This window comes from Tasmannia lanceolata, unplaced genomic scaffold, assembly GCF_043159265.1.
Source record: "Tasmannia lanceolata isolate RefF3 unplaced genomic scaffold, GAP_Taslan_0.1 ptg000037l, whole genome shotgun sequence".
NCBI classification, from domain to species: domain Eukaryota; kingdom Viridiplantae; phylum Streptophyta; class Magnoliopsida; order Canellales; family Winteraceae; genus Tasmannia; species Tasmannia lanceolata.
Window position 1 is genome coordinate 14,134,265 of NW_027518714.1, and position 22,660 is coordinate 14,156,924.

Here is a 22,660-nt window from a genome sequence, read left to right on the forward strand (position 1 = left end):
TTCAACCAAAGAAATTGACGGATTAGATCGCCCAAATGATGATCCTTCCCATAATTTATGTGCCCCAATTAAGGAGTTAATGAATGGAGAGGATCCTTAATGTGCTGCAGTCAAGGATTCATTGAAGCAACCACATGGATTATTCTAGGTTGATTGGATTCTCCTTGAACTTTCTTTTATTATTCTTTCTTAGTTTTTGCAAATGATGTACATTATTTCCTTAAGTTAGTCCTTTTGAAATTTAAATTGTAAATGAGTGTAAATGCGTCTTCCTAAAATAATCCTACAATAATCCATATGTGGTTGCTTCAATGAATCCTTGATTGTAGCAAATGAAGGATCCTCTCCATTCATTAACTCCTTGATTTGGGCACATAAATTATGGGAAGGATCATCCTTTTGTTGTGATCTGATCTGTCAATTTCTGTGATTGAATTGAGATCCTCTATTATCAGTACAACAAAGTTTAATAATTGCACAAACCTAGCTTTTCTTCTTCTTTTTTTTAATTGGCTTGTGAGAGAGTTTTGGGAATTGTAATAACCTTTGACAGCTCTTTAACTAATAAAAGACAAGATGAGTTAGTGACAATATCAAAAGATGGTTGTGCTGGTATCATTTCCCTTTTATTCTCACTTTTAAATACTTTTTCTTTCAAATTAATCACTTATTAATTAACCGAGTAGATTAAAATTTTCAGTAATATATATATTTAAAAGGCTACCGATGGCACTAACATGTCTTAATAATTGCACAAACTTAGTTTGTCTTTTCATTTTTAATTGGCTTCTAAGTGAACTTGACTGGACAGGATCCATGGACACTTTTCAGATCCCTCTCATAGGATCCAAAATTATTTCCTATCAGATCCAAATCCTAGGGGGGTGCCAACTCGGGTCAGGTTGGGTCAGGTTAAAGCCAACCCGACCCGAACTGAGGAACCTTTTTCCAACCTGAATCCGACCTGATTTCCAACCTGACAAACTTCAACCTACCCGATCCGAGGGGGAGCCTTTTATCCAACCCGAACCCCGAACCCGACCCGACCTGTGTTTTTAAGCTTATAAAAAAAATTGATTAAAAATGTCGGGCTTCAATCAGGTAGGGAGGCAATATGAAGGCAAACTTTTCGAACAATTCTCTCCGTAGGGAGGCGAGTGAAAAGTTCGAAATAGGCAGTGAAACCGAGGCAATATGAAGGCAAACTTCTTTTGGGATTGTGCCAAATATCCGCCCTAATATTGCTATTGCCATGAGCACTAAAGTAGAACTCTATTGATTATTTAATATAAAAACGGGGAAAGTTGTATACAACTCTGTTTCTTTCGACATAAAATGGGTTTAAATCAAATTTTAAGCCCAAATCTCCACTTACAATTGGTGTAAAATTTGTTTAGACCCATTTTATGTAGAAAGAAATAAAGTGTTGCAGATAGCCACCTGAAATGGGCTTTTGTTCCTAGTGGCTCTTGTAAATTGGAGGTTTAGAATTGTCCAATGGTGGTAGATTTTGCCTAGGAAATCTAGGAAACAAGTGGCTTGGATCATTGAGCAAGGCCTGGTATTTTTATTTTTTTTATTATTACATAGGGTATCCCCCCAATATTTAGGGTGGGACTATTCAAGGCCTAGGAAATATTTGGCTATTTGCACATCCATCACATGCAGTCGCACAAATACCTAAACTAGCCAAGGAAATTAGACCTTGTTTAGATTGGAAGAATTTTCTAGGAAAGTTTTAAAAAGGAAAAATATTTCTAAAAGTTCCTACTTTTTTAGACAAGGAAAAATAAATAAAGAAATAAAAACTTCAACCAACCCTATTCAATTTTTATTTAGAATGACCTTCAATTTATGATGATATCCCTCTAAATTAACCATAGTCATATCATTTCCCTCTAAATTACTGAAAGCAAATGAGAAAAACTTTACTGTCAGAAATGTTTTTCTTGCAATCTCAAACAAACAGTGAGTCAAGATTCAAAAACCAAACAGCCCCTAAATTCCTCAGTCACGATTTTGTATTCCTTGAGATGGACAAAGGGTCATTGGGAAAGAAACCATTAAAGGCCCAATAATCAACATAACAGCAAAGACAACACAACTACAGGTACAATGAGAAGATCTCCAAGAAAAGCCAAACCAAATAGAAAGATCATGAAACTAGGTAAGAAACAATTCAATAGTAAAAACGTAAAAACTATAATTTTACACCTTCGAAAAAAGTGTTTTAGTTTGCTCATATATTACAGTGAGAAGAAAGAACGAACGAATATGAGGACTATACAAGCTCTCAAAATATATCTACAGTCGTTCAAGTTATAACTTATTTCTCAAAGAAAAGACCCCCCATTCTGGAAAGCTAAGATTTCATTTTGACTACACGTTACAAAGAGAATATACAGCTAAATTCTCTTAAGAGTTTTTTTGAATTTTGTCTCAGCATTCACAATGGAAGACAGAGTTGCTAAAACACATGCTCCTTTTGGCAATCTTCCTAAGCTCATTTTGACCTCGTATACTGAAGGGAGATGTGTAGATTCTATCCATCATGTTTACTTCGGGGGCCTCAAGAATTGCCTTTGGCGGAGACAAGGCCCATTGCATTGCCCATATTGCAAGAGGGCGCATATAAAGAAGGGAGCGGTAGTGGCCGTCTGTTGTCCATCCTTCAGGTGTCTGGAACCAGTACCTACACATACAAGAAAAGAAAGAACTTAGTCAAAATATATCTAACATCAATACTAAATCACACAAATTTAAGTTCCAACAGATATTGGATTAAAGAGAAACCGAATTGTATCTCTTAAGTCTTCGACGCCATTCTTATTTGTATAATATATATAGTGTATTTCCAACTACGATAATTTACTATATTTTATGGCCATGAAATGATATTGGGCGCTTCCCTTATCTAACCAGAGCAAGTTCTGAGTCTGGGCTTTTAGATATTGATATGATATATCTAAACATTTTTACAGGAATAGAAACTTACCCAAATCCATCTTCTGACCAACCAGCGGTGAAAATGCCTTCTGCAGTAGCGAATGCCTGGTGCTCCATTCCAGAAAGAAGCATATTGGCAGCAACACTGTATGTGACCCCAGTCCAGATCTCACGTGACTGCATACAAGACTCGTCCACCTTACCATTGGGATTCATTCCATTGACAGCGCCCATACGCCCTCCTCTCACTTTCATTACATTGAACTCAAATATTTTCTGGAGAGCACTCCTGACTTTGCCCTCATCAAATATAGAAGGTAAGCCCGAGGAAGCGATATACCATTGCCCGGCCAATTGATCGGCTTGTATAGACTTACTATTGCTACTTGACCCACTGTCATAGTTAAAATATGACCCATTCCATAGTTTTGCTTCGAACACCACTTTGGCCTTCAAGAATTTAGTCCTGTACTTTTCGGAAAAGTATTTATCGCCAAGACGTTGAGCCATGGCGGCTGCGGCTTGGAGAGCTGCAAGCCATAGGCATCCACAGTAGGCACTGATGCCGTGAACCGTCCAAGCATCGTAGGTTTGATCTGGGAATCCGTCATTCTCAATGAGACCATCCCCATCTCTGTCAAATTGTTCCATGTATTCCATAGCAGCACAAACTGCGGGCCACACATCCATCCCAAAGGACATGTCTCCAGTTGCGGCAAAATCTCTGTAGACCTGAAGTACGAACTTAGGGTTAAGATCCTTCCATTTGCTTGTGTCGTGTATATTGTATGCGTTCATTTCAAGCCAAGGGTCGTGGGTGCCCAAATCATGAGGAACTGCTCCTTTAACTTTGCCAATTCCCCAATTACCCTCAGCTAGAAACTTCACTTTTCGTCTATCCTCGCATAAGACGGCCTTCGCAAAGTCACGTTGGATATTCAACTCAATCTTGGGGAAAAGTTCCAAAAGAGCAAAAGATGCATAGAAGTGTACATCATATGTACACCACATGATGTACTCTACTCCCTCCAAGTAGAGAAACCTACCAACATTTTCACCTTCATCCTGTGGATTTGGAAGGCCAATTTTCTTCCCCTGATGAGCTCCAGAGTCTTGGTGAGATATAGATTTTGGAACAATTTGTTCATCGCCGTCTTTAATAAGTCTGTGATCGGTATTACTATGCTCTACAACAGAATCCAGCTTCCCATTTACTGTGTCTACAGCCGCTTTCAGATCTCCTGTCATTGTTTTTCTAGATTTATTGTGACTACTACCCAAGTTTGATTTCTCATCTGTAGAGGGAGATTCACCATCTGCACAAGAGAAGTTGCAATGATCACAATTTCATCCGCTTAAAGCTAAATATATAACTAGGACACTTCAAGCCAATGTGTAAAAACCTGGTGCATTCTAATAATATTCACAAGGGACAACTAGAAGCACCAAGATAAGGCATCTTAATCTTTTATAGCATATGATCGACGAGTATTGAAGGTGAGTCTTCTGTAGAACATGAAATGATGCCAAGTTTCATGGTCTGATCGGAAACAGAAAGGCATATTAACAAAACAAGCAAAGATGAATACCAGTCCAAACTGTTCCTCCAGCAACCAAAAAGTAGAGCTCATTAAACAAAGTGAATTTGTACCTGCGATCATTAAGCATACATTTTAAGGCTTTAGATACACCGTAAGTGGCTCTGAAACAACTACAGAAAATCAAAAGCTTTTAACAAAGAGATTTAAACAAAGAATAATGATATGAGAGTTGGGAGCCGAGTATGGAAGCAGCAAATTGCCTCTTCACATGTTAACAAATTATTTGGCTCCTTTTTTTGCTTTTTTCTTAAAATGGCAAAACTGCCACTCCCTATGTCATGTGGCATGAAAAATGAGATATATACAAACAGCACATTTTAGCAATTATCAATATGTTCCACCAAAGAATAAAACTTAGGTTTGGATGTGTCACAATTACCATTCTGGAAGCCTTTCATCTCTGAGGATAGGACTTTGCCACTTCTCAATTTCTTCCTCCCACCACTTATAATCTGATCAAGGTTCCAAAATGACATCAGAATTTATATTAAGAATTAAAAAAAATTAATTAAAACAGTTATTTCCTCAACAATTTGAAAAGCTAAAAACACGTTTTAGACAAATTAATTGAGCCATTTAGAATTTGCTGTATGACCAGAAAACACACAAAATGTAACAAGGCCACCCAATTAGACATACTCATTAAAGCATCATGTACCAAATCAACAGCTGATCTTTCAGAAGTGCCGTAAAATTTTGTGTACCTCCTGCAGCACAATAAAAACAATGTTTTCATAAGGAAGCAATCAAAGACTTTCCACAAATTGAGATTTGGCCATAGAAGGATCCAAGGAACAGGGGGATACAAAAAATAAATAAGAGAGAGACAATTAGGGAAAAAAACTGAAGCTCTCCCAGAAACTAATGGTTGTATACTAAATTGAAATAAATTCATTCATAAGTTTGATCAATCAACAGATGTGCAAGTATCCGAACAGGTCGAGCATTCAAGAGCTCATTCATAATGAATTTAACCACTACACAGTCCCTTAAAGTAGAATTCATTGGCAAAAAAAGGGAGGTAATTGTGGATGTGTGCGAAATTACCTGTGATAGGTACTTCCTTTCAGAAATTTTATTTTTGGAGATGACCAAGCGACTGCAAACGCAACAGTGCACCTTCCATGAGGTTCTACCCAGGTAGAAGCTGAGACTGCCCCACAAAGTGTCTCTCCAGGTGACGATGGCATACTAGCTCCAGCACGGAAACTTTCTCTATCGAATTGCCCATCCTTGAGTTATAAAGAAATTATCAGTCAAAAATAATGCCAAAAGTACAAGAAAGCTTCCATCGAATGCACAACATATTATAAAAACAATTCAAATCCATCTCTAAAAGAAAAGGAAATGAATGGAGTAAAAAACGAATGTAGATTTGAGAATAGTTTGGACACACAAAGAAAAACTTGAACCTCTGAGGGGCATCTACTTAAAAATCAGACTAGACAGACACAGACATTGTCCTGGACCATTTACCTCCACCATTTTGCCCCATATATCCTTAGCAGTGACACAACTTTGCTCAGATAGCCCAAAACTTGGCAAAACAGTCACATTGACATTCTGAGTTTCGCATGCAGCAATCGCAAAAGTAACAGGAGGGTTATCCTTCGCAGTCCTGCATTGTTCCCACCAGTCAGAAAATTATATCTCCATGATTTAAAAACAGACTATTTACAATAATCTGTAACAAAAGCACCAAAATCAATGATAACGAAGACAGTAAGAGATAAAAGGAAATGCTAAGTAACTTCTCAAAAAAAAAAAAAAAAAAAGGATAATGTAAGATCTAGCTTACATATCAGAAACCAAAGAAAATTTGTATGGGAAAGATTAAAGCTAGATATAATACGGTGAGATGTAGCAAGCTGGGCATAGGACTTTCTAGGATCACAAGAAATAAACCTATGTCACAAATATCATTCTCGTTAATTTTTCGTCACGGGAAAAATCTAGGGATATATTTATTTTTTTCGGGTTTATATCAGCAAAAAGGCTTTGTTGAGTTGAGTTGAGTTGAGTTGAGTTTATATCAGGAAAAAAATGATAAAATAAAATTATTTAAATATATATATATATATATATATATAATTTAATAAATAATAAAAAATATAGTAAAAATATCGTGATATTATCGCAATAAATGAAAATATCGGTATATTTTTTTATATTCTTGGGATTTTATCATTTTATCAAAATATCGCGATAAAATCACTATATTTTTTAAATATCGGAGATATTTGTGACATAGAATGAACTAAGGGAAGTCTGCTAACCCACCATCATAATAAAGAAATAAAGGGTTGAAAACTTACTTGTGATGCAGAAGCACACCAGATACTCCATCTTCATCTCTACAGCAAGAAAGCCACAGTAGTCCATGTCAAACTCAGAGATTTTATAGTTAAACATTGAGTAAAAAAGTGTACCATATGTACTAACATGAATGGCACATTGACATGATCTCCTGACATGTGTGAGAGTCCTCCAATTGAATTCTGTGCAAACCAAAATAACATGGACATCATAAAAATATATGGGCATAAAATGCATTCAGATAATTGTGTTCACTAGGATACCACAAGATTTCATAGGAAAAAAAACTCACTCACCGCCCAGGTCAAGAGGAGGCTGACTTTTGCCCTTTCTCTTCCGGTGTTCACTAACTACAGTAAGAAACAAATAACAGTTTAAATAAGCATATGTGAGAGAATTTAAAATCTCATAATTCATTTTGATGAGCACACCATAGAAATTAAATCTCCCGATGTATTAGGCTAATCAAATTGTAGCCCACAAAAAGAGGCTTGACTAACCCATGGTCGACACCAGTTCACTCAAACAAGCACCAGATACAACATGGCATGAAAATCTCCAATTCAAGAAATCCATGGAGTTTAGCAATTTAATTGAAGTCAAGTTTTATTTTATTTAGAAAAGGCAGCCTGCTGACCTGAAAGTTTTCGAGATAAACAGATTCCAACACATTTGAAAATATGATAGGATGTTATTAAATCATTATGGATAGATGTCACGTAAGTAAGACTCTTACTTACGTGATGTTTTATAAGTGTGTAATTTGCATATTCTAGCATTTCCTGAAGTTTTATCTTAAAAACAATCATTTGCACATTTTTACGTACATTTTTGTGATTTTATACGATTTCTACTGTAATTTCCAACCGAACCAAAATTTAAAATCTTGCCCCTACCGACTGCCTGGATTATTTCCCAACCTCTCAGTCACTAAAGTAAAACAAAATATTTACCTTTACATGAGATCTGCCAACTTTAACCAAAATTTCTCAAATATGTCAAGATCAGTCACCCCTGTGAAATCAGTCACAAGAGTCCTTATTTTCTTATTCATAAGTTTACCAATAACTGCTTCCCTAACCCTTACCTATTCACATAGCCTAGTTAACCTAAGTAAACCCAAGACCTGAAGATACCCATTTCTCTTGGCTGTCCTAAGTCAATAACATGGTTGTTAAGGGAGTTATCACAAGGCAAACAACATCCAATTTATAAGAATGACTTCATAGAGCATGCAGTAATAAACTGACCTTCCATTAAATTGGTTAACACTGGATTGGAAAATCCTCTAGAAAGTACTTTCTTAGTGGAAATCTTTCTTAGTGGAACTCTTTCTTAGTGGAACTCTAGAAAGTACTTTATCAAATGTGTATGCTTACATAGTTATATTCAATGTTTTTTAATTCATTCACTATTTAAATTGCAGTTTCCAGACACAGGAATCAAATGCGTATGGTGAAACAGGGAAATGAAGGCAGTGACACCATCATTGGGGATGCGAATCTAGTGGAAGGAATTATGCAAAATTAAATGTACTTCTACTCTATTAGGGGACCCATGGGGATCAATGCTCGGGGACATCTTGTCCCCTGTAATTGACATCTTTTTTACTCAATAAAATCAGTTACCATTGAAAAAAAGAGGGAAATGCAGGCACTGTTAGATGTATGGATTAGAAATGCTCATGTGACACTATGGACAACAGAGGGGAAGAAAGAAAAAATGCACGCAATTTCTTTCTTTTTTTCCTAAAAATGCATTTTCCCTGGTACTTGTAAGGAATGTACCCTGAATTCTCTCTGTGTTTCCCTTCCACATCTGCCGCTTGGATGGCTGAATTAAACACATTCACCACTCCCTTTTCCTAGTCAATCCATTTCTTACTTTGCAACTTCTCTTTATGTTGCTTTAACAAACCAGTGAATATTACCATTCAAAAAAAAAAAAAAAAAACAAGCCAGTGAATATTTTTCATAACCATTAGTTTGAAAATAATAACTCATTCATGCAATATAAACCATACGTTTTTAGTACATTGTAGAATAGAAATTTTCGTATATTGAAATCATCCATTTTGCCAATCGTTAAAATTCTCAATTTGTATAATCTTCAGCAATAATTGGAATATTTATTTGAAATTCAACCGTAACAGAAAGAGGTTGAGCATACATACCGTGTAAACAAACACAGAAGCAGGAAGACTACTCTCTCGATAATTATGTGGTATAAATGGCGATATTTGTCGACAAGACACCTTCAGTTCTGGGTCTGGCTCACCTGTAACAATACACCAATTAGAAAAGAAGAATGTTTGCAGGGCTATCGTCAACCCAGATGGGAAAAGTAGAGTAATTAAATAGAAAGGGGCGATTCTGTAGGAGATTAGTATTTCAGTAATATTACCATCATAGATTGTCCATGCCCTTGGAAATAGGGCATGATAGGTTGAATGCTGACCACTCAAGTTCCAGCCCCATGATGATATACCCTGATCACCAGATTTTCTGAAACAGAGAAACAAACTTTCAGGCATAGTTTACCTACTACCTACAGCTTGTTGAATATGCATACATCTTAAGGAAAAAACTACGCAGTAGCGGGGAGCATTTTTTATCTGCTCAGAACCAACACACTTTAAAGGTGATCTCTCTCATTGTCTCCTCTACTGGAAGATAGTGGCATGATGCTTGAGGTTATTGCTATCCAAACCATTCCCGTTGGTTCAGATGATCTTCCACTCATCCCAACACAATCTAATGGGATTGGGAGTAGTTTAGGATCAGTTTCTCAGCAGGCGCCTAAGAGGAAAAAGATTGCTCCTCAAAGTAAACATTTTACTTCTAAGTTTTAAAAGTCTATAATCTACTTATACTTTTGATTTCTAATAAGTAATAAACCACACGTTAATGCAGGTCAATCCAAAGGTAAAGATGAAACACATCCTCATCGTATGCTAGTTGTTGAGGAGTTTGATGGCGGTGGTGATGATAATAAAGGAGCATCCCCTATGATAATGAGAATGATCTTGATATTGATGAGGACATAGATTATTGTATTTGATGGGTTATGTTGTGTATTTTTGTTTTTAATTTAAGAATTTTGGGTAATGTAGCCATGTTCTAAGCAGTGTTATAAACTTACTCATCACTCTACTCTGTATTATTTGGTTGGTAATTTGGTAATGATAGTTAAATACTTTATCCTGTTAGTGTATTGATGGTAGGATGATGGTATTTTATTAAAAATGAAGCATATATTTTTCTAGGTTTTTAGCAATTTTTGGTTGCTCTTCAAAAAAAATTCTTAATTTTATAATTAGAAATTCTAAAAAATCATGAGGCTAACACCTCACACCTTAAGAGGAAAAATGCCTTGCCTTAAGCCTTCCCCAATGAAAACATTGAATTAGAGTGTTGAGGTTACTCGGAAAATCTTTAGGTCAGTACTTCGCCGAGTTTATGTTTTTAAACATTGTATTGATGTTTATGTTTTTAAACATTCTATTGATGCACATCAAGAAAGTTTTGATTGTATAGTTCCAAGATGGTAACAGAGGGTCAGATGATAAAAGCATCTGGATATATCTTAGTTTACCTAGATACTGATATGGTACCTGGTACAATAAGGATCGGGTACCGGGATCGCTAAACCTCAGAATCTTACGATACGGGATAGAACATGGATCCAATGTACTTTCCATGTATGAGTAAGAACTAAGGGCCCTTAAACCCTAAGAAATAGGAATACATTTCCAATACTAAATTAGTATAACTTTTTCCATTGCCAATTTCAAAGTTCAATCTTATTAAAATTTAACAGGAAATGACGGAGTTGATACAAGCCAGTGAGCAATACTGAATTAATCACGAGCAAATGGTATTATAATTAACTATAAAAATAGTACTATAACATTCTATGATCTACAAAAGACTAATAAACCAATGCATTGTTTAAATCACATTATTTTTAATTTAGTTTTTTTTTCCTTCTGTAAAGGTAATGGTGTCTGACTTAACCATATGTGAGCATTCCAGCTACCAAGGTTACTTAATAATCCACGCATTGGTTTTAAGTCACCTATTGAACATAATTTGTTTAGCTAAGAACACAGTATGGTAAAAAAGACATATGAGACTGAATAAAAACACAATTCATCAAGTTTTTTTTTTTTTGGAAAAAGAAAGGCAGAAGTATCTGATTTGTGCATCCTATGTGAGAATAAAAGGACCCAGCAGAAGAAGAACAAACTGAAGAAAGGAACAATAGGATACATACTAGTAGTCCAATGCATTCCTCACCCTTATCTGTTTATTTGGGTACTTCAGGCGTTTAAACGATTTCGAGCATCATAGAATAAAACAATAAGTCTCAAACAATTTAGTTCCTAATAAAGAAATGCGGTGCCATTCTTACTCAAAAATTATTAAGGAGCTGCATACTTTAATTTAGTTTGATCATCATTTGATTCATCTCTTTAGTGTTTGAAAGTTATAAAAAAAGAACAAGAACCAAACAGAAACAAAAAAAACTTGAGTTTGATCAAGTGTTTGAATGTTATAAAAAAAGATCGACACAGATTCTTTTTTGCATATGGCCCTCATCGATTCCAAAACATTTTCAAGTTTATAAACCTTACAATATATAGAAAAAATCTCACTCTAAATTCAAGGGAACTCATATTATAACCATATAACATGCTTGCATGTGGTCATGCAAGGTTAAAGAAAGATCTGCCATCCCAACTTTTAATTAAGACACAATTTTAAGCATCATTTTGATGCAACACAGAATATTTAACAGAAATATGATAAAAAATAGACAGAAATTGAGAAGATTAAAAACAGAAGAACTATTGCATAGTTTCCACCAGAAGACAAGAAAGATTTTTTGTTTCCAGCAAATTAGATCAAATATTCAAAACCAATTGCTTGGCATACATATAGATGAGTATTACATTACGGCAGAACAACAAGAATATTCTAGCTCAATAACTTAGGAAACCTCAACTAACAAAAAAAATAGCACATAGAACCATGCCAAATAAATAAGAACTAGAAGATTCATTTCTTAGAAGACGATGTAGAAGTTTCTTCGGATTGTAATTTCTTCTTACCCTATCCCTTCATGTTGGCCAGGAGCTAAAACCGAGGAGTATTTTTTGTTTCCTCCGTCTCGAGAAATGAAAATCTGAAGCATTCAGAAGATGGAGCAGTTAGAAAATATTTGTCCAAGAGGAACATGTCTGACACTATAGACCAACAACAAGGTCAGCCCAATTGAATAATTAAAATCTTGACATAGTAGAGAACCAAAATAATTACAGATCCTGATGGGATGGTTTCAAACATATAATTTTCTGTTAAATGTTTAGGCTCTCGCTGAAGCCCTAAGAAAGTCGCATTGTGAGTTCGTTATGTGCCAAGGTTCAAGTTAAGGTTAGGTGAATCAAAAACGCATTCATATCTCACATCAACATGCGAAGGGAAAGGGCAGTCTAACCAAAATGGACATAAATAATATATATATATATATATATATATATATATATATATATATAATTCTTATGGGGAGGGGCTAATGATAAAATAGGCATCCCTTTGATGAGTTGGGAGGAAGTTTGCAAACCCATAAGGAGGGGGGGGTAAAGGAAACTAACCAAGCGCTTTTAGGGAAGTGGCTTTGGAGATATGGAGGAGAACCATAACCTGTGGGCAAAAGTAGTTTCAAGCAAGTATGGGTCCTGCAAGGTCATTAGGAGACAGAAGATAAGTTCATGAAGCCCGGGAGAACCATATGGAGGGATGTGATGTGTTTTGGTGCAAACCGAGAGGGTTTGCGAAACACACCAGGATTTTAGGAGCTCATGGGAATCAAACTTCAGAATTCATATAACCATATCATGTTCCAGAAAGCAAATGAACAATCAGAAATGACTAATTTCGGCAAAGCAACTTATTTATGCTTGCCTTAAAGTTAGAACATCAATGAAAAGATATTCTATAAAAAGCAGCCATTGCATATAATAAGCCCCATTGCATTAAACATGACATTTAAAGGTCCAAATAAACTGAAACAAATCCTGTGTGCTTGCTGTCCATAAAAATAAAAGATAGGTCTAGAGCCCAACCAAGCTTATTCTAAGTGAAATTGGTAACCAAAACAATACTAAATAGGGAGAGTTTGATCCTACCATGAATTGAGGAGCTAAAAAGGTAAGAAAATAAGGCCAAAAGGGTCTAGAAAGGGCTCGCCCGGAAAACGCAGCAGTACCTTTACCCAAATATGCATGAAAAGAGATCAAGAGGATGGTGGAGAAGCCCGTTGACGTGATATTCAAGCAGGAACGTCCAAGAAATGGTATGAAATAAGCAAGAAAATGGAAATAAATGAGAGGGAGATCCAAGAAATAGGAGGAGGAAGATGGTGGAAGTAAACAAGAAGAAAAGGACTTTCAAGCTCTTGGAAGATGGCCATAAGGGTAAAAGGGTCAACCTAAGGGAAATCTAATAAAATAAAGGGGAAAAGTGCGTGCAAAGTGTGGGCTCTAGATGATGTGGACATCCCCCACATCTAGGTCTCAAATAAAAATAGAAAAATAGTCTATAATCCTCAAACTAATAACAAAAATAATATGCTATGCAATAAAAGTGGCGATCCAACGGTCAAATCACATCATGTTTCAAAGCAAAGTTTTTGGAAGGAGTAAAATTCAAAGTATATGCAGGGAAAAGAGTCAGATTTTGGTGGGATATATGGTGCTCAAATATACCATTGACCGAAATTTCGGATTTCAGTGGGGACCGAAACCGAAATTCGGCGAAATTTCAAATTTCGGCCGAAATTTCGAGAAAATGCAATTTTTTAAAATAAAAAAAAAATGAAATGTTACAAAATTTTGGACCGAAATTTCGAAATGAATTAAATAAGCTTTTTTAGTTGTTACCAAATTTCGGTCAAATTTTCGGAATTTCGGTCGAAATTTCGGAATTTTAAGGGTCCGAAACCGAAATTTTAAACCATGATTGAAGGACAGGTGTGGTTGTTTGCCGTTTCAGAGAATAAGGATGTTATGGCTAAAGAATGTTTCACAAGATCAGAGAATATGTTGGTATGGTGTCCAATTTTCAGGAAGAATTTTTTTTGACAGGGAATTGAAAGAGGTGGGAAGCTTACTACAAATCTCTGTTATATGAAGCTAGATGGGAAAGATAAAAGAATTTGGGTCGGGAACTCAGGTGGGGAAATCTCCGTTAAATCCTTCTATCACCACTTCTACCATGCCTCAGTACCTCCAAAGTAGCCAAAGTGTGGGACTTTCAAGCTCTACCGAGGGTTTTTTTTTTGGTTGGTCAGCGATTCTTCAGAGAATCCAGATCATTGACTTCCTTAGAGAAAGGAATATGATGATTATTGACTATTGCGCTCTATGCTTAGAAGCAGGGGAATCAGCGGACCATTTACTAGTTCACTGTAAATTGGCATCAAAGGTATGGAGTAGAGCCTTGTGTAGATTTGGGATTACATGGGTCTTCCCAAAAACTTTCTTGAAGCTTTTTGAAAGTTGGGCCTTGGTATTGTGGAGGAGGAAAGGTAGTAGGACCCTTTGGTATGATTCTTTTCCAGCCACCATTCAGGTTCTATTGAAGGAGTGAAACACTAGAATCTTTAAAAGTTATTCAAAGGGAGCCCAATTTCTTTTCAATAAGGTCATTGCTTTAACTATTTCCTGGGTGAAAACTCTACAATCCTTTAGATTTGTCTCGGCGTACGATTTGTGGCACGGTTGGAGAGAGATACGTGGGGCGTCTAACAATGCCCGTAAAGTAGTACAAGCATGGACCCCTCCCTCCCCAAGGGAGATAAAGGAATGCGTTGAGGCGGCGAACAACAACAACACAACTATATTTTGGCTTTTCCCTCCATGAGATGAGCCCAATGCATTGGACCAATGGATAAGAGAACTGAGCTGGCCCAAAAAGCGCTTGGCGCTTTACGTACGATGTAGGCTCCATCAGATACTTAAATTGAATTTTGACGGTTCGAGTATGGTGAACCCAGGTCCCTCAAGCATTGGAGGGCTCCTTAGAAACGAAAAAGGGATCGTGATTTGCTCATTCAGTGGCCCAGTTGGGGTGGCAGACTCAAACGAGGCTGAAGTTCGAGCCATTTATCATGGTATCAAATTGCTTCAAAATCAAGACTTGGACAGAGTACAAGGGTACAGATAGAAGGGGACTCTCTTAACGTTATTAGGTGGCTTCGAGGCTCCCATATGGCTCCATGGAGATTCGCAGATTTATTTGACGAAATTAAGGATATAATTGGATCATCTTCGATATCCTTTATTCACATAAGGCGGTGCTAATGGAGAGGCTAACAAACTTGCTAGAGAGGGTGTTCATAGGGGGAGATGGAATTCTTTGACCCCCACCCCCCCCCCAGCTATTTTTCACTTGTTTTTTGTTTCTTTTATGGGCTAACTTTTTTGTTTCTTTTATGGGCTAACATGCCATCTCTTTCCTTGTATCTTATGGGTCTTTCTCGTTCTCTTTCTCTTTTTTAATAAATTTTCCATACAATTCAAAATACATCTACTACTATAAGCTGGGAGGAAAAGAAGTGAGTTTTTTTGAATTTTTTGAAAATTATATGAGAATTAGCATCACTTTTTTTGACTTTTTTTAACAAATGCACCCATTCAACTCACATATTTTCAATCCTACCCCCTCCTTTATGCTTTTAACAAAGGCACCCATTAAAGCCATATAATTTCAATCTTACCCCCCTCCTTTATGGTTTTTTAATAAAAAATCTATAGGGTGATCTTAACCATCCGATTTAAGAGGAATTATGGAAACATCTATAGATTGGAGGGCTAGGATCAGCCTATGGAAATGATTTTTGGGGCACAACCTATTTATGTTGTGTTCCATCACATGGACGGTTTGGATCAACCTATGACGTGGTCCGTATAGTTCTTTGTCAGCCCGTGCATCGCACGGGTTTTTTACTAGTATCTATATAGTAGAAGAGAAAATAAGAGAATTTTTTGTAGAATTACACATCACTCTTTTTGACTTTTTTTTAACAAAGGCACCCATTCAACACACATATTTTCAATCCTACCCCCTCCTTTATTCTTTTTAACAAAGGCACCCATTAAAGCCAAATAATTTCAATCCTACCCCCCTCCTTTATGCTTTTTTAATAAAAAATCTATAGGGTGATCTTAACCATCCGATTTAAGAGGAACAACATATTATGGAAACCTCTATAGATTGGAGGGCTACGATCAGCCTATGGAAATGATTTTTGGGGCACAACCTATTTATGTTGTGTTCCATCACATGGACGGTTTGGATCAACCCGTGATGTGGTCCGTACAGTTCTTTGCCGGCCCGTGCATCGCACGGGGTTTTTTACTAGTATATATATAGCAGAAGAGAAAAGGAGATAATTATTTGAATTTCTTCCAAAATTCTATGAGAATTACACATCACTTTTTTTGACTTTTTTTAACAAAGGCACCCATTCAACCCACATACTTTCAATCCTACCCTCACCTTTATGCTTTTTAACAAAGGCACCCATTAAAGCCACATAATTTCAATCCTACCCCCCTCCTTTATGGCTTTTTCATAAAAAAAGTAGACAAAGTCATAGTCGCGTTTTTGTTTTTGCAAACATTACGGATTGGGTGTATATGTTACATAATACTACGGATTTTTGTTAACATATTACATAATACTACGGATTCAGGACACCTTCAAAATATTGACGAATTCCTGGCACCTTAAGAGGAACAACATATTATGGAAACCTCTATAGATTGGAGGGCTAGGATCAGCCTATGGAAATGATTTTACTGGCACAACCTATTTTTGTTGTGTTCCATCACATGGACGGTTTGGATCAACCTATGATGTGGTCCGTACAGTTCTTTGTAGGCCCGTGCATCGCACGGGATTTTTTACTAGTATATATATATATATATATATATATGTGTGTGTGTGTGTGTGTGTGTGTGTTCATGCATAATTAGGAATAATGTTCAAGGCTTGAAAGAAATGGCATATAGTCCAAATGATGGTAATAAGGAAATCCAAATGAAGGACAGGAATTTACAGAAAACTGATTTGCCATAATGGGAGAAGGTTCACATAGACCAGGAATAATTTGCCAGTGCCTAAATTCCCCTCTGAAACCTCTTGATATGCTACCACTTCTGCAAAATAGTAAGAAATTCATATCAAATAAAAAATCAAAAGTGTTACTGAGGAAGCATTTCACATACAGCAATTCATCCACTACATACCCCATCCCTCCAAGTGGGACCCCTTGGGAAGCCGAGGGCTTACAACGTTCTCGAGTAAATGGATCAATGGGTGCTGTCTGAAAAGTAAACTAGAGCACTTTAAAATCATACTTCAAACAAAGCAGAAACATGAAAGTGTACTTTCCAAATAGAAGAATCTAGACCTATTAAGTCCAATTATTTACAATTTATCCAAATGCCATATAAACAGCTGAAAAAATAACCCCAAGAAACAAATTTGAAATGTAGTCTATAAAACAACCAAGAAGTGAGACATTTACCCTTCCCTGAGAGGCTTCTTCCCTAACGTATGACCAAAGACGAACACCAAGCTGCATCTGAATCCCAAGATTGTATACACAATGGCATTCAGTCAGTAAACAACTAGCAACAAGTACATCATCATCATCTATCATGATAAGCTATGTCACAAATATCCTTCTCAGGATTTTCTCGGCAAGGGAAAATCTCGGGATATATTATTTTATTTTATTTTTATTTTTGGGTTTAAACTGGGGAAAAATGATAAAAAAAAATTTATTTAAAAAAAATATAAATATATAAAATTTAAGAAAAAAATATAAATTATAAATATCTTAAAAATGCCGGGATAATATCATGATATTATCACGATATTTTATGGTAAAAATGAAAATGTTGCCATATTTTTAAAATCTAGGGATTATTTCGGGATTTTGTCGTTTTATCAAAATATCACAATAAAAACGCGATATTTTGAAAATACCAGAGATATTTGTGACATAGATGATAAGCAGTTATTTCGTGTTCTCTGCCACCATTAAATCAAGTTCTAAAGAATAAGTGTACCATCTTCAATGCCTCCATAAATGTTACACTGAATTCTTTTAGTTTATTGGCGTGGCTGTTTAGTCTTCTCCTCCATGCCTGATCTGGTGGAGCGGCACTATCGAAGTCCAGCTGCGAGCATGTTCAATGAAAAAAATTAGTACAAGTAAAATAAAACAATGTGACCAAATTGAGAGGCCAATATGATACAGATAGTTTAGGAATACTAAACTGCTAAGCAATATTTGTATGAACTAACCCAGCATTTTATGATCGACGGTTAAATACTCTAGATCAATCAAGTCCATGTTAAACTCAACTTGAAATTGAAGGCCTTAAATTCAACTAGACTCTCAGTCGATCGAGTCATTTGAATTTTTGTTTTAAGAAAGTGCAGGAAATCAACGAAGTATAAAATTATCTTACTATGCTGTTTTGGTAAATAGATCTCACAGGGAATGGCAGTAATACTTTTGCATTCATTTGCCAACTTAATTATAAATATTACTATTGAGTTGACTAAATAGCAAATAGTAATACTAATGTAATGATTCGAGTAAACATGGTCATCTTGAGAACGAAATTCTTGCAAGAAAAAAACCGAAAAGCCACAAAAAATCAAATGGTACACAAAAAACTGGCTTACAGGTTCCACATGATTTCCAGAAAAACAATGACTCAGACTCTAAAAATGTAAAAACTTATGAGAGTTAATGAAAATTAAATGAGTTTCCAGGCTCTCCATTAACGATTTCATAGTTTGTTATGAACAGAGTTACCTTCTTATCTCAACTTGAATCTTCTTCTAATTCAGCCAATTCAGCAAGTTTTTCTGGTACTCAGTCACTTTTTTTGAGCAATAAATTTTCTGAATAAAAATTTAAAAATGCACATTCAAGGATAATTTTTTTGTTTTTTGAATGGTAACTATATGCCGACCCCAACTAGTTTGGGACAAAGGCTTAGTTGAGTTGAGTTGAGTTGAGTTGAATAGTAACTACATATGGATTCAAAAAAGCAGGCCAAAGGCCAGGCAGGGACCGAGATGGTCCGTACGAACAAACCAAGAAAGATAAAGATAAAAGCAAAAGTAAATACTACCCAAAAAAACAAAACAATTAAGATGTTCATGGATGAATAAAAAATGAGTATCAATTCAGATATAAAACATAAACGAACGATTCTTTTCTAAAAAGAAATACAAATAATGGGTATGTTACACAAAAAAAATCAGAATCCCTATATTTTTCAAAACAAAAACTGATGGACCGAACTACAAGACCATGATTTAATAATGAACGGAAAACGCCAAACAGGTCCTACGACTCCACGACAAAAGAATCGTACAAGAACAGAAGAATACAAATCACTCCAACCATTTATTAATATTCTTCAGGCCTTCCGGAAATGAAAACTGTAACAAACTCATATTCATTGCCAGATACAAATTTAACCAAAAGTCAGTTAGAGAAAATGTGTATCATTCATTTCACTCAGAGCACCCCAGAAACCAGTGGAATGTAGATCCAATATTCAAAAAAATCATTAGTTCAGAAGTGTAGAAAATAACCCATATAAGTGAAAATCGAGAAGTGAACAATAAATCAATATAAGATGAAAATCATAAATTCAACGAGGAAAAGGATTGTACGCTCGACCGTACCTAAAGTTAGGTACGGTAGAGTGCCAAATCACATGGGTCCCCCATTTTTGGTGGGCATCTAAACCATTCATTTGCAAGGCCCCATCATAGATAGGGTGCATACCAAAAATCAGCACCATTGAATCATCCTAACCCCTCCAAAACTGGAGGCCAAAATGGGCAGATTTGTGGACAAACACTGTCTGTCCATTTTGGCCTCCACAAATGGATGGGTTAGGATGATCCTATGGAGCTGATTTTTGGTATGCACCCTATCTATGATGGGGCCATGCAAATGAATGGTTTAGATGCTCACCAAAAATGTGGGACCCATGTGATTTGGCACTCTACCGTACCTAACTTTAGGTACGGTCGAGCGTACAATCTTATTCCTCAAATTCAACAACATCATCTAATAATAGAGCAGAAAGATTTATCTACTTTAAAATTTTAATTGAAGAATGCACCCATTTTAGAATCTAAACAAGATAACCGACGAATCTAACAAAACTAAGATTTACCTATTTCAATATCTAAAGCTCTAACTAAAGAATGTAAACTAGAACTTGTCTTTTTTCCTCTTTTCATTTATTGGTGGAAATTGGGCATTCAAATGAGCTATTCCAATGGTGAATAATGCGATTCTTGCATCTTCAGAATCTCTAAACAAGAAAACTGCACCCACTAAATAACAAGAAGAAAAAACACAACTCCAATACTAATCTATTTGATCCAAACACACAGTAGGAAAGTCCGTCACTCTAGACAGGTAAAAATTGAGAACCAGGCACTCAAAAATCTCATTCAAACATTAAACGACATAATCAGACACGCTGTATTTTAAAACCATATATATTTGATATTTCACACTTGTTAAAATTAGTCCAGTGTTTAAAGCCACCAGATTGAATACTTTAAAGCTTGCTAAGCAGCCTTAACTTGATCTAGTGTAGGATTGGACTAATTTTTCTAATCCTTTAGAACTGCATCAAGTACTCAACAATCATGAAACAAACAACCTATACTAATTACTCAAAAACTCTGAAATCAGGCTAGTATAGAAGAACTTTAAACTTGAGATACTAAATTGACTACTCAACCAAATTTTAATCGAGTTGGCTACATGTTATTTGGCCTGTGCTGTGTTAGTGATTTTGGGTATTAACCTGGATTTAAAAACCTACAACTTGACTGCGAGTCAGCCCCACCCTTATCGAATCTTGACTCAAATTTCAAGTTTTTAAAGCCAGGTTAAACCCCTAATCCGAAAAGAGTAAGTATGAGAACAAATCAACAAGGTACAAACTAAGAAACCAGGACATAGAAACGAAGACCCAGAGGTGTTAACCATTAATGTAACAATAAAGTGCAATAATCCAAGAACTACACATACAGGATCAAATAAGAAAAATCATCTTCTGAACAAATTCAGAGAACAGAATAAACAGTTAAGGGACTCACCAACTGCAACGTTGCCTTGCTGACATATTCCTCAGGAGGCCATGAATTCTTTTTCCAGTGGAAAAGGTTTCCACTGATCATGATTGAATACTATAAAGAGAAACAACTCACAGAAAACAAAAACTAGAACTATAAATCATCAAAGCTCTTCAAAATTGGGAATTATTCAACATCTTCCCAACAGCAAATAAAACATCTTCCAGCTGAAAAATCTTCAAATAGGCTTCCTCTTTGATGAATTTCAAATCACAATTCAACAAAATTCTCCAAAAAATTCAAATTTTCAAACTCCTCCCAGAATAAAACAAAATAACCAATCTTATTTCGAACTTTATATCATCCACTCCTTAAACTGAAAATCAACAAAGTTCGTCTCCACGAATGCACAAAAAACAATCTTCTAATCAAAGATCTTAGGGTTTAACCTTTATAACCTTCACAGATTGAGTTCCTCTACAACTCGATCAACAAAATTTCAAATCGACTAACTTCAAAACTCTACAAAAATGGAAACAATCTAAAATCTCGCTTCCGTAAAATTCTCTCCGACAATGACTTTCAAATTCACAACAAAATCCTCCGAAACTACAAACAATTAGGGTTTCAACTTCAACTGGCAAAAAAAAACACTCGATCTAGAAAGAAAAAAACTAAGAACCAATCCGGAAAGAGAAAAAAATCCTCTAAAATCTCGGAAAGGGCGAATTTTCGGAATTTGGTTAGAAAATGAGAATCGTTTTTGGTGGTTTTTTATAGGGTTTGAAGACTCGTCTAAAGACGCTGACTCGGTAAAAGTACGCTCAGGTGAGCATTTACGTATCATACACCTAACGTATCTCTGGGCTCTAAAAGTTAGATGGGTGCGTATTGTGCACTGGTGCGCATTTTAGAGTCACTGTTCACTTTGCGACTTTGGTTGTTGCTGGGTTCCAGCTTAGACCGACATGAGAGGAGAGAGATGCCTTTTTGCGTCGGACATTGACTACGTAGGTGATTAATAACTACTTTTTGGACTTCTGAGGCTACTTTCGTAATTTAGGAAAAAAAATACTCTCTTACAAAGGACAAGGGGCCCGCCAACCTTTACGAATGTGTAGGGACCCACGTTTGAATGATTTGAACTTTTAATTTGACACCCCTAGCTTTTGCTTCGCATAAGCTAAGGCCCAAAAAATTACACCAATCATGCAATGCATGCTTCCAAGATTCTATATGTTGTGTGCTTATGAAGTTCAATATTTTTCAAAAAGTGGTGTGGAATCAACTTAATCGAATGATCCAAACCGTCCATTCGTTGGGCGAGAACGTAAATAGGTTGTACCCTGAAAATCATTTTCGTCGGGATGATCCTAACCTTCTTGTATAGATCGGAGAGTTGGGATCATCCCATTGAGATGATTTATGAGGTATAGCCTATTTAACTTGTGGCCCAACAAATGAAAGGCTTGGATCATCCTAGGAAGTGGGCCCCATAGCACTTTTTGAGAAATGATGAATTTCACGCGCGCACAGTATTAAATCTCTCTAACGTCCGCTATGTTACTATTTTATCTCTGAATGTGAAGTCCATTT

General features: G+C 36.0%; 1 protein-coding gene across 1 annotated transcript; it reads right to left on the reverse strand.

Moving 5' to 3' along the window:
• Window positions 1-2,168: 2,168 nt before the first annotated feature.
• On the reverse strand, window positions 2,169-21,909 carry LOC143860069 (Beta-glucosidase, GBA2 type family protein). Its single transcript, XM_077370580.1, has 18 exons — window positions 21,089-21,909; window positions 18,007-18,117; window positions 17,460-17,516; window positions 17,179-17,255; window positions 16,989-17,088; window positions 11,977-12,050; window positions 9,267-9,367; window positions 9,037-9,140; window positions 7,160-7,213; window positions 6,990-7,045; window positions 6,863-6,901; window positions 6,024-6,165; window positions 5,595-5,779; window positions 5,187-5,254; window positions 4,927-4,999; window positions 4,536-4,597; window positions 2,996-4,262; window positions 2,169-2,692 (listed from the first exon to the last, which is right to left on the reverse strand). Exons 1-18 carry the CDS (start codon window positions 21,167-21,169, stop codon window positions 2,440-2,442), a joined length of 2,904 nt encoding a protein of 967 aa, XP_077226695.1. The 5' UTR covers window positions 21,170-21,909; the 3' UTR covers window positions 2,169-2,439.
• Between the last annotated feature and the right edge of the window lie 751 nt (window positions 21,910-22,660).